The sequence below is a fragment of the Strigops habroptila genome, chromosome 1, assembly GCF_004027225.2.
Source record: "Strigops habroptila isolate Jane chromosome 1, bStrHab1.2.pri, whole genome shotgun sequence".
Taxonomy (NCBI): domain Eukaryota; kingdom Metazoa; phylum Chordata; class Aves; order Psittaciformes; family Psittacidae; genus Strigops; species Strigops habroptila.
Window position 1 is genome coordinate 87,490,304 of NC_044277.2, and position 13,264 is coordinate 87,503,567.

General features: G+C 45.7%; 1 protein-coding gene across 9 annotated transcripts in view; it reads left to right on the forward strand.

Moving 5' to 3' along the window:
• The window catches only part of RREB1 (ras responsive element binding protein 1), a 127,712-nt gene that overhangs the window by 107,344 nt on the left and 7,104 nt on the right, over positions 1-13,264 (forward strand). For 6 of the 9 annotated variants that reach the window (XM_030500872.1, XM_030500890.1, XM_030500900.1 and 3 more), the window contains one exon: positions 9,884-10,627. In XM_030500872.1, coding sequence (XP_030356732.1) covers positions 9,884-10,627 — 744 coding nt within the window. Of the gene's footprint in view, positions 1-9,883; positions 11,319-13,264 lie in introns of all 9 variants that reach the window. The other 3 variants (XR_003993671.1, XR_003993673.1, XM_030500928.1) reach the window with 3 other exon arrangements.

The following is a 13,264-nucleotide window of genomic DNA, read 5'->3' on the forward strand; positions in this document are numbered from 1 at the left end:
TTTGTTCGTCACAAAGATGTCTTGCAGGACTGCTTTCCTCATTGCACTGCATGATCCTGGCTGTTCTTGCAACTCTTCTGTGCTCAGTCAATGCCCTTGTTCTAGTCATTTAAATGAATTACAGATGTGAAAAGCCTTTGCTTGTGTGGAAGTAACTGAAGTAATTGATTTCTTATTTGACATACGGAGCTTGATTCCACTGAAGTCAATGGAAAGATGCCCCATGGCTTTGATGGAAGTTGTGTCAGATTCACATGGGTGATAGACGTCTCAGGAGGGAGCCTGCTGTTGAGGAGCTTGCAGTCAGGATGTTGTAGTTGGTCGCTAAGCAGTAAAGGGCAAAAGGAGTTTCTTATTTTACATTACAAGGACAGGTAGGCATACTTTCTTCTTGTGTCAGGCCAGAAGCCCTTCCCCTCTCAAAAATGTGGTGTTGTCTTTTCTGCCAAATCTAACAGAACCTGTGCAAACCTGGAGTCGCCAGCTGCTACCTGAGGAGAAATGTGCTTATTCCCCAGTCTAAGGAAGAGGATGCTGGATCTGAGTGATAGATGCAGCTTTCCCCAGCTGTTCAGAATAGCAAACCCAAGCTGTGTTCAGTCAGACTAAACACTGCAGACAAACAAAGCGTAAGGACATGAGAAGTGTCCTGTCTTGTTAGAGCAGTGGTACATGCAGCCAAGTACTCGTGTCTCTCATGGTAGCAGTAGAATGTGCTATTTAGGGTGAGCATGTGCGCCTGGCCACTTCCTGCGATCTGTTCCTCTTAATGTTCTGTCAGCATCCACAACTGCTGCATTAGGGTTGCGTGTTTGAGGGCACATCCCTGCCTGCTCCCTTTACTACCTGTTTATGGGCCTGCTGTCTGCAGGTCTCTCTAATGGCTTTCTGAACCTGGTGATGCTATCTGCCTCCAACTTTACCTGGCATCAAGCTTCAGAAGTTCACTGTCTGCTGTGTCAGGAACTATTTTTTAATCTGTTTTCATCTGGTCCCCTGCTATCTTCAGAGATTCCCCCTTAGTTCCAGTATTGCAGGATTTGGTGAATGGCAGTTCTGTGTGTGCCCTCTCAGCTGCCTTCATGATTTTTAAATCTCGATCATAACACCCTGTTTTCTCCTTCAAAAGAGAAGCCTGAACCTTTCTAGTGTCTTCTCGCAGGGCAGTTGCTCCATCACTTGGATTGGGTTTGCTGTGTGCCTTTTGCAACGTGACTATCTCCTTCCTGTGGTGTGGAGACCAGAAGTGCACACACCACCTGAAATAAGGGCACACCAGGGCTCTGAACAGCAGAGAAGGGACACCCTCGGTCTTGCTTTCAGTACTGTTGTTCACGGTACCCAGTGTTTCTTGGCTTTAGTTTGGCTGCTGCTGCAGGCCAAGCCAGTGATCCTGGAGAGCTGTCAGCGATGGCTCCAAGACCTTCTGCCTGAATATACCTGCCAGTACCACATTCAGCATCACATAAGCATGTTTTAGCTTATTTTTCCAGAGGTGTTTTACCTTATATTCATCTGCATTGAAGCTCACCTGCCATTGTATTGCCGCCTCTGTTTTGAGAGTTTAGCAGTGAAGGAGATTGATTGTCAGATCACATGGGGCTTTGTTGTAGGCAAGCAAGTGGCATTTAGTCGGAAAGGACAAGCTGACACAAAACCAAGGGTGAGGGCAGTCACTCAGGTTTTTTCTTTGCTGGCCAAATGGGATGGATGTAAGAAGGAAGCTCAGCAGATGGTGGTACATGTCCCTTGCCTGAAAAGTGTTTGCACAAGGGAGCTGTGGCTGAAAGGTATTCACGCCTCCAGGAGAGACGACAAGGGTCCCTTTGTGGCACTTTGAGTCGGCTTCACAGGGCAGTTGTTGAAGTAACAGACCTAAAAGCAGCAAGAAGTTGGCTCTGTGCTAAAATGACATGAATGAATTGTTACTCTCAACCTCAGGGTAGCTGCTGATCAGATTGCACGAAAGTGTGCATAGGATTTTCCTCTTACATTTCCAAGCTCCAGTTTGTTTGGGAAACTGCTGTCTTCCCAGCTTATCTCATCCTTTCTTCTTCTTTTAATACAGCAGGTTTCCTTGCAGCAATTCAGATGTAGTAATACAGGTCTCAGTACTAGTCTGGCATTAAAACCAGCCATGTTGGGGACATGTTACGACGTGATTTGATCTTGCCTATCACGAAGAAACTAAGTTGTCTTGTTACCATCTTAACAGCCTGTAACTTCACAGGGCTGTAGCCACAGTATCTGGGGCGTCACGTGGGCTCATCCTGCCTATGCAGACAGCAGATGGCTACAGCGTGAGAGAGGAAGACTCATGTTATAACATGATCCCCTCGCAGAACAAAAGTCTGCAGGAAGGGCTCTGAAAGTGCTCACCTCTGACGATCTTCTCGGCAGAATGAAACTAAAACATCTGACTTAGGCCTAATGAAAACTTTCTTTGTATTCATAGTGGAGCTAGCACAGCTCAGCTGGTCGGCAGGGCAAGGAGGCAAGTGTTTCTAAAGCCTCTCCAATGAGCGGTGGCGTGGCACATAGGATGGGTAGGACTGTGGTGGAACGTAGATGTTGTTCTTAGCAGCCAGCGCTGGGCTGGTCAGAGTGGTTTGACCTGCCCCTGGCAGACAGAGCCTTGGGCCACGGTTGGATAACACCATACTGGCTCAACCTGTTCCCAACAGTTCATCCCCACAACTGTAGCTGACCCAGCTGCCCAAGAAAATGAAAAGGGCAAGGGGAGGGACCAGCAGTCATGAAATCAGTTCCCGGATCCGGCTGGCAGCGTGGCCCTAAAAGAGCACATTGATGCAGCTGAGGTGTGGAGTTGGCAGCATCTCCTGGGAGGTGCTGGGGATAGATGCTGTTGAAATTGGCTTTGCTGTCAGATGCTTTGTGTCTTCCCTAGCAGCTTTAGGCAGCAAGGAAGGAGCCCAGATCCTATACTGTTAAAGTTACTGTGTGCACTTTATAGCACAGCTTAGTGTTTACAACTGGCTTCGCCAAGTGGTGTTTAATCGTGGTCCAAAGTCATTCAATGGCTTTGAACTTGTGGTATCCCTCCATTGTCCAAGAAAAATGGATTTCAAAATCAGTGGAAGTAAATTAACAATTTGAAACTGTGGCTTACTTTTAAATGGGGTTGTTTCTCTCTTTGTGCTGTTTTTAAAAGGTGGGTGAGTAGCATGCTTGGGGCTCACATGCAGACCCCATGTAAGGGCTGTACTTGGAAGAGAATAATTGTCCAGATTTCACTGTGTGCCAGAAGGCAGGGGAATGAGGGGAGATGCTTGGGTGGTGGTTGGTCAGCCATAAATGAAGTGAAGCTTTAAGATGAGGTGTAAGACAGGAAGCGCAATTCAATGGAGTGTCACTGGGAACAAGTTTATAGAGGGTTTCTTTTGGTCTTGTTTTAAACCAAAACAAAAACAGGATAGTGGTTTTGAATAGGATTCAGAGATGAGGAGGCTGTTAAAGTGATGTGTCTTGTGTGTGTCCTTGCTGCATAGAGAGGATGGGAAACAAACTGAGTACATCTCGCCCGGTTCGCAGCAGTCAGCCCAGGGGAGACCTGTACCAACAGAGAGGCGTACAGTGAAATTGTGGAGCAACTTCATGAATTGCTTTATTTCATCATGTTAAAGCAGCTCTGCGTTTGTCTCCTTAGGGCTTTCTGAATGCTCCCTTCTTGCAACAAAATACAGTTGATGGAGGAGAGATGTGGGATAAGGAATGGGGTAAGGGATTGTCTGTTACGTAATACAGAAAGAGACTGTGCTAAGGAAAGATCCCTTTCTTAAACAGGCTTACCTCTAATGTGAGAGGGTCGAACACAACTGCTCTGTGCTAACTAGGCAAATATTGACAAAGTAAGTGTACTCAGCAGTGAATTTTCCGATTAGCATTTAGCAGAATTCATCTTTGCTCTAGATATCTGCCACTCTGTGATCCCTCCAGAAATCATGTGAGCCCTGGGTAAAACAGGGACTTTTTGTTTTTCCAAACTGCTCTAGCTGTTTGTACCTCTGAACTACATTTGTGGGTATTTCCTAGAGGACAAAGGGCTTGAAACTGCATTTTCAGTGTCAGACAAAGTTTAACAGACACTCCAGAGCCGCAGCTCAGGGTAAAGCAAGAGTTGCTTCCCACTAGGGGTTGGCCTGAGTGCTGGAGCTGTTGTTCGGAGGATACTCAGAAGATGGTATATAGCTTGCTGATTGTATTGCTGGCTCTGTATCAAAATGCCTTTCTGCTAAACGGTGGAATTCACTGTAAGCTGAAAGTCAGGGGTTCCCCATTCCCCCCACCCTGTCTTCAGTGCAGATTTCCACTTGGTAGGTGCAGTCAGAGCTCGTCCTGAACACTTTTCTTTGTGTCAGTGACTTCAGGTGCTCTCTTGAAGGCACCAGCGGGTCATGCCTTGTGTCAAAGGCAAAAAATGGTTTTTTCTCCAGGATTGGTTTTCTCCTTTTCCGCCAGATATATTCAGTTCCATTTACTGCAAATAGTCCTTTTTTATCTCAAATGTTTTCGTTTCAAGAGGCATGCAGGTATGACCGAAGCTCCCTCAACTATGAACTGATAAAATATTTGTGTGTGTGCATGCAATACAATGAAGATGGCTAAATCTTAATGTTTAGACTGTTTATAATAAAAATAGGCAAAGATAACCCCCCAAATTTTTCAGGTAGACTCCGCAGGTTGGAAAGATGTTCTCCAGATCATGGGTGGAAGTAGGAGCAGCATTGTGGGAGTGGGTCCAAAAAATGCCAAATTTACTAGACTGCTACCACCTAGTGGTGTCTACCTCTGTTGTAAAATAGAAAATTAGCCGGGGTTATTTCAGTTAATGTAGGCAAATAGTAAATCGTTGGCTCATCTGGCTGATAATGCCAACTGCTTGTACAACATCCATTTCCAGTGCTCTGTCTGCTCTAGTTTTGAGCATTATTTATGTAATGGGTTTTCTAGCACTTCTCTCAGGATGCAGGAATGTTTGGCAATAAACACTTGCTCTAATCACAAAATAGTTTCCGTTACAACACCCTGTTTTATCTAATAACTCAGCATCTCAAGCTCTGCTCTATTCCACCTTAGTTCCAGGAAAAAAGGAAAACCATAGGAAGACAGAACCAAACCAGCAACCTCCCCACCTTGATCTGTATCTGGTCTTTTATCTGAAACTTTCCACATTTGGTGTTGCTCTTACTAATTCGATTTGTGTATGCAAGAAAGCAGTTTACTCCTCTTTTTCTTTCTTGCCACATATAAAAGATTAAGCAGACTCTTCCAACTAGGGTGACAGAAAACCGCAACCTGAACTGTGAATAGACTTCAGCAAAACAGTCTTTTCTTTCCACAGTTTGAAGGAAAAATGATTTTGGCTACAACTATATAGTGGTTTCTTTCATGCAAGCGGAAAAGTTTCTGGATTCCCAGATGGAGTCCTTGAGGTTTTGCTTATGAATATATCTCCTGAGAAGTTCATTTTTTCCCAGGAGCTGATGAGGCAGCAGCTGAGCTACCAGTGGTGTTCCGTGTTGCCTTCCTCCATACATCCATACCTCCCTGCTTGTCTCCTCTCTTGCCCTTACCTTTGCCCGCATTCTTTGACTGTAGTGTCAGAAATTACATCATCAAATAGTGTCACCTTCTGATCTTCACTTTGGAGGAGTGACACAAACTGGTTGTCTGTGACAAGGCCATGTGTTCTGCTCCCACGGTTGCTGAAGAGGTGGCGGTGGTGGTAGCCTTGGCAAGCAGACCTCTCCACTCTTGTCCTCTTGACTCGCTGAGTGTAAGTATCTGTGGGATAACAAATGGACTGGAAAACATTTTACAACCTTAGTAAGTGAAAGATGGGAAAGGGGTGAAAGAAAGGCAGGCCTTTCCCATGCACCCTGCTTTCCTCATCGCCTGGATGCAAGCGACTGCTCTGCACTGTAAATCAGCAAATTTCTGGAAATGGGAATTACCCATCTGAGAGGAGCTCAGCCTTGTTGGAGCGACGTTTGCCCAGATCTGAAGGCTCAGTCAAAATCCTCCTCCTTGTGTAGGACACAAGCCTGCTGAAGTTGTATGGCCAGTGAGGTTTTCGTTGCTGCAGATAGGCATGTAAGCAGGGAAAAACCAGTAGTGTAGCCAGGCCTAACTTCTGCTGGAATGAATGGAGGGATTGCCAGTGCAGCCATCCCTTGCACTGCAGGAGAAATCCCACACGAGACCTGACACAGCTGCCTTCACAACTGTCATGTTTCCCACACACCTTCCCAGCTCCCCTGCTGCTATTCCAGTTCATCTGCAGCAGAGCTGGGCAGATTCTCACGCATCCCCAAACAGCCGGGGTTTGTGCAAAGCAGCTCGCTTCTTCACCAGCTGCAAAACCAACCGCGCAGGTTGGGGGTAACCACAGAGCAGCTCAACTAGTTGGGAGCTGCCACCTTACGATATACATGAAGCTTCATAGGGGCCTGTAAAAGTCCTCGACAGAGAAAATGGCAGGTCTGGTTTGTGCAGGTAAGAAGGAAGAGCACTCACCCAAGCACATACATGTGTCAGCACATTCCCAGCTGCATTGCTCCCTGAGCTTTGAATGTGGTCATTCATGGATGGCAGGCCAGCTTTGGAAGAGAAAGCCTGCGTGCATCCGTGTTCCAGGGGTCTGAAGTGGTCTTTGCCCTTCATGAAGTTGTTCAACCTTCACGTTTGTTTTCCTTGATGTTAACCTCATCTGTTTGTCTCTGCTAGTAAGGCAGCATCGCTTACCTGTGGACCACCTATCCCTTGGTGCACAGGAAAATGTAGTTGCAAGCCAGACACGCAAGAACAGAACAACAGCTGGGAAAGGGCCCAGGGCACAGGGGAGAAGAAAAAAGGAGATAGAGCTGGGGTATGGTTCATTGGAAGATGAGTGTACTATAAGAAAAATAATACACTGGGGTTTTTTAATACTGGAAGCAGAAGAAGAAAAAATTACAGAAAATTAGGAGAAAATTGGAAAATCATGCATGATATACATGTTGAATGTAAAAGTTGGGACGTATGCATTTGAGAGTTTAAAGACATTCTGGTTTTGGCTTGTTCTTACTTGAGTGGTACCAGTGTATATTCTGCTTGTTCACTTTGCTCCTGATTGCTTCCTGTTGAAAACGCAACTTACTCTGCATCTGCCATCTTCGGTTTGGTCAGCAAAGAGTTACAAAACATCTCTCTGCATACAATGACAGGGGAGCTCTCTCCATCTCTATCTCCTTTTGCTCTTCACTCTTCTCCATCCTAACAGAGCTCACATGGTTTCCTGCCCTGCTCCCTAATGACCCCCTCTGTGCTGTGCTTGCAGTCTTTCCTTGGCCTAACACACATCCCGTTGGGGAAGTGTTTCCTGACCTCAGTGGGGATGGGACAGGATGGCCCATGCCTGTCAGGAGGCGCCCCACACTTTACTGTGAATGAGCACTGATGGCAGGGGTACAGGAGCTGTTTTAGATGCTTTCTTTTGGTGTCACTTCAAGGTCTTTGCACCTCAGATCGACTTTGCCGCTCAGGTTGTGTCTGTCCATCACCCACAGATACATCTTTGTGATGGCAGCAACCAAAGGCAGCTGGGGAAGCTTCCACTCCTCTTAACTGTCGTTTCCCTTCCCTCCTGATCTTAGCCTGAAGGGAGCAGTGATTATGAGGTTGCTTTGGTCCAATATAAACCTGTGCTCTGGTGAAAAAGACCCTGTGTGAATGCTAGGGAGTGGGTAGCCAAGGAAGGACAAGGACCCTTCCAGCAGTAGCCGGAAGTCACATCAGTTGCCATTAATTCTTCCTTTCATCCTCACTCTTGGGCCAAGGTGTGGTGCCGCCAGTGAGAGCCAGATGTGCTCACCCTGCCCCCAAACACAGTGTGTGGAAGAAGGCAGCAGGCTCTTGTCTGTGCTTCCGTTTTAGATGTCTCCCCTGTGTAGATATGGCCTGGGTTTGACTTCCGGGCTCACTCCCTTGCCTGTGCCAGCAGCTGCGAGACCCAGCTACCTGCGTGTAACCAGGAGAACCATGCATGGGCCTGGTTTCTCATACATGCCTGGCTTCTGTTTCTTTGGGTTGTGGAGCAGTGCTTCTCCCTTAATTATTATGCATCGGCATTTCAGCTTGATTTTTAGAAATGACCTCTCTTTGTTTATAACTTTTTTTTCCTTCCTTTTTTTTGGCCTTACTATAGCTAAAAGATAACGAGCCAAAACACAGAATTCACATGGAGATTCATAGGGCACTTGTAGGTGACCTTTGTCTTCAGATGCCCACATCCTCAAATTCTCCAGCATTATACACAGATAATGGCTCAGTTGCATGTTTTAATGGGCAGATAATTAGATGAGCGATGAACTTTGTGGAAAGCTTTTGTGTAATCCACTGTCTGTGTAAACGGATCTGTTTTGATTAAAAGGTGAGATTATTTTTTTTGACAGGTCACTTCTCCCCCTTTCACCCCCCCCAGGAAAAAGCATACTGAGGATTATAATCTACTGAGTGAGTGTTCATGATTACTGGAAATGCCGCTAAGCTTTGACATTTATTTAACAGCCATTTATATCACTTGTGCGAGGAGATGGTTCGATGCAAGTAACGTTGGAAAACTGCATTTGAACTACTAGGTGCCTGAGAACTATCGTATCTTTTGTAATGACTCCTTGCTTATGAAAAAAGCATGCAATAGGAAATCTAGGTAATTTGGAGGCAAGCACATGCTGTTCCGTGTCGGCTGTAGAACTTAAACTGCTCTACTAAAGTTTCTAAATCCCTGTAGTTACTCAGCAGCTATTGTGCTTGCAGATGAATGCTGGAATCCGGGTAGGTTGCTCCCTTAGCTGCATGCTGTCAACAAGAAGGAGGTGGAGGACTTAAAGCAAGGAAAGTTTCAACTTTCAGAAAGCACAGCTTGCAAAGTTCATGTCCTGGAACAGTTGCTGGGAAGTGGCACTGGAGATGCAGTTATATGCTGTGCATCATTGTCAGCTTTGGCTTCCAGATCCAGTCCAGCTTACACAGACACTGTAGAGAGCTCAGAAGGGGTACAGCTCTAGCCCTTTGTTCTCCTGAAGCACCTTACCTGTTCTAATTTTTTGGACGTGTCTTCAGCAATATCATTGCTACAAACTGATAAGGAAGCAGAGGAAGTTATCAAAGTGGACATCTGAGGTGTTTTGTTTTCTTGTTGGAGTAATTGTGAAACAACGAAGGGTGCTGCCTGTTACTGCATCTTGGCTTTGGGTTTTGGTTCCAGTTGGTGTGTCAGTCTGTGTCAAAGACCCACATGTGGATGAACTTCTTCATCTTTTGCTTTTTTAACTGACCTCTGTTATCGTCTGCACTAACCTGTAACATTTAATTGTACCAGTTGGTTGCATGAGGCCTTTATATTCCCTTTGAAAAGCATTTCCTGCTACTTATAAATCAACTTCATTAATTTGTGGATGTATATTACTTTGATCTATGTCAATATTTATCATACATGAGTTTATAAATAACACATCCATGTGTGTCTGGAATGGTGTATCTGTAATAGTTGTGACCTCAACTCTTCTTCAGTGTCTCAGCATTTTTGTGTTCTCTGGTTAAAGTGATTATCTTAAAACTGACTTCAAGTAACTGACAAGAATGTGAGTGTATTTTGGAAAAGAAAGCCTTTTGTTACAGATTTTTAATCTTCTTGTTAATTGGGCTCTGGGGTTTGATCTCTCTTCAGCTCTATGTTACTGGCCTGGGTAACAGATAAGAGAAACAGATGTTGTGAGGCTTGACCAGAAGCAATGCTCGTTGGTCTGTGTGCAGCCTTACTGCTGGTAGTGTGAATTAGCGGAGACCATCCCACTGAAAGTTTCTCTCTGCTTACTTGCAGACAGCCAGTCTGATGCGGAGACACTAGCTACAGGAAATGAAGTCTTGGACCTGACCTCCTGCGAGAAGGAACAGCCAGAGGAAATAACAGAGCTACCAGCGAGTGAGTGCGGCCCCAAGGAGCAAAAGGCTGACTCCCCTCCGGCAGAAGAGGATGCCGAAATAAAAGCGGATGGATATGAAGAGGGCCCTGAGGAAGATTCTGTAAGTAACAAAAGTCTTGACCTCAATTTTGCCAGCAAATTAATGGACTTCAAGCTGGCAGAGAGTGACCAGAGTGCAGGCAGCAGTACTCAGACTGAAAGGAAACATGCCTGTGACATTTGTGGCAAAACCTTCAAGTTTGCTGGCACTCTTGGCCGTCACAAAAAGGTCCACATTCGTGAGGACAGAAAGGATGAAAGGAGCAGTGAGGATGAAAGCAAAAGCATTCAGGATAATGCAGGAGCTCCCTCGATGCAGGACTCTGGTATTGAGCAGGAAGAGTCTCCGATGGACTTGAAGGTAGTGGAGTCTCCTGTGGACTATGAGGCAACAGGAAAGGAAAATGAAGAGAGCGAAAGCATCTCTGAGGGGGAAGGCACAGAGAGAAAGTCCACTGAGAAGAGCAGTGATGACAAAAAACCAAAGACTGATGGGGCTAAGATTACTGCAAAAGCAGACAAAAGAAAGAAAGTCTGTACTGTGTGCAACAAGCGTTTCTGGTCTCTGCAGGATCTGACGCGACATATGCGGTCTCATACAGGTAAGAGGAGGCTTGAGGGCAGAACAGATCACAAGCAGGTCTGCCACCAGGCTGCAGCATCTGCTCTGTAGGTGCACGATTGCTGCGAGCACTTGAGGTTGGAGGCAGTGCTTTTAGTCCTACAGATATCTGCAAGGTGTCTGCCCCAATCCCCCCTGCTGCATACAAAGCCTGTCAAGGAGAGTGGGAATTGTCACCACTGCCTTATCTTCAGTCCCCAAACTGTTTTTCCCCATCTTGCTCGCAGCATTTAGAGGTGAGGGCCAGTGTGGAGATCCGTGTGCAGTTGTTCTGCCCAGCTTCTGACTCCCATCTTGTCATGTGCACATGGCTCTACCTCTTCCCAGTGCCTTGATGAGCGGTGGAGAAACCTGTCAGTATATGATAAGACTTCATCTCTGAGGGAAAGTTGAGAGAGAGAGAGTCTGGTTTTGTCTGATTATCTGAGCCTGGTATGGGCAATGTGTTAATGTGCTGGTCATTTGCATGACCTGCTGCTTGAGTGAAAGGCAAAGCAACAGTCGGCACCCTGCTCTTCATTCAGGCTTGGGCAGGGAAGGTGGAACACAGGTAGTAGAACACTTGTCTGATGACTTTGACTCATCAGTTAAAATACGTGAGGTTGCTTTATGTGATACACGGTTTGCAGCAGTACCTTGCTAATAAGATGAAGCCATGAGCCATCTGAAAGGTGAATTAATCATTCATCCTTATTAATGCATCCTTATTAATTATGCATTTTACTGTCAGCAAGCTGCTCTGACATGGGAAAACTGACGCAGTTTGACATTTTGTCTCTTTTGAAGGTGCTCTCTGCTGAAGACAACATCTTTGTGATTAACAAAATACTTGTGCTGTAATTGACAGAGATGTTTAGTAAGCTACACCAAAGAGTAGTGCCTTAACCAGACCTTTTACCCTTCTAAATCATAAATATTGACCTATTGAGTACAAAACTGACCTGCTGCTTCTGGCATTGAGCCACATGTGAATACAGGACAGGTCCCATTCTTGTGCCTATTTTTCATACTAATTCAGAACCTTTGGGAAGATGACAATATCTACACGGCTGAGTTTTATGCCCAAATGATGTGTGCCCAAAAGATAATTCAAACAAATACCGTATGTTTGAATTGTTTTCATTGCATCCTGAGCTCTTCAGGCCTTGTCAGTGTGTTTTTTTCCTGTTTGTTTCTCTTTCTTATTTGACAGTGAAGGATGTTTTAACATAGAAATAGGTGTTGAAAAAGAAGCTGGGACAGTGCTTTCTTCAAATTTAATAAAATAAAATATAAAATTACATAAAAGATATATAAAATATAAATATAAAAAAAAAATACCACCTATCCCCAGAACATTTTCAGCTGAGGATTTTCCCTCCATACTGTGGGTTGACTCTCCTCTCTGTCCCACTTGTTCATCTATATTGATAAAGTACTGTCAGGTTGTAACATTGCTTATGCTTTGGTTTTAATGTGTGGGGTGTTTAAAGATAACTGTAAGGTTTCAGAATTACTTTACTCAGAAGAGGAACGTTTGGGACACGCTGAAGTGTGCAGGAAGCCTCTGCCTACTTACTGAATGGCAGTCGGGCTGGGAGCATTTTGTTCTCCCAGTGCAGGCTGCTTCCCAGCAAGCATTTGTGGGGTGCTCTGGTGCTGCCTGCCCAAGCGCAGGCTCAGCCACGGCGCTGCATCAGCAACAGCCAAGTGCTGGATGGGCAAAGACTGTTGGCCCAAGATGCTCATGGGGAGCTGTGCCCTCCCTTGATAGCAGATGCCTGAGCAAGGCACCCGAGAGAAACATTTCCCAGGGACAGCAGGAGCTACTTGCACAGGTTTTCTTTTAGTGATCCCAAGCATTAGTAGAAGTGAGAAGTGAGCCACAAGTGTCTCGTTCTGAGTGCTCATTGGCACAAGATGGTGTCTGGATGGATTGCAGCCCTGAAGAGTCTTTAACAAGCACAGTCGGAAATGGAGGATGGCTCAGGGTAGGATCTTTGGTTCTTCAGGGCCGGCAGTACCTTGGGGCACTGTGCTTGGTTGGGACTTGGGGGAATTTTGTCTCCAGGGCTATGGTTGCTTTGTTTTTGATGAGCTCCGGCTTAGGAAAGCATTCAAGTGTCTCAGGTGTAAAAAGCTGCTCTGAGGCCAGAGCAGACTATCAGTTGGTTACAGCAGAGGATGCCCGCAGCTGCTCTTGGCTTGAGAGTCCAAAATAAAAGGAAGAATTTTGTCCTGCAAGTAGCATTTTTGGCATGGGCGCGAGGAGGTTTTTCAGGGGCTTTCACAAGTAACTCCAGTCCTAACACACCAGAGGGCTGAGCAACACCAGCAGCTCTGTAAATAACATCCTGAGGCAGGCATTTTTCACTCAGACAGTAAATTTTGATCACCTCTAACAGATGCCTCCTGTGTCCCATAAATGCCTGACAAGTCTAAGTCCTTGAGCTGCTCTCTGTCCGTTTTGAAGTGTGGTGATACTTTCTTCTGCTTCACAGAAGGAGCAGGGCCTGTTGTGGCAAGGGTAGTTCCTGACAGCTTCTCTTCGAAGTCGGTGATTAATCTGCACATTTCTGTCCGTGTGTCAGCATCTGAGAGAGGGGAGATGTTTTCTCACGTGCTGTTCGGTTCAGTT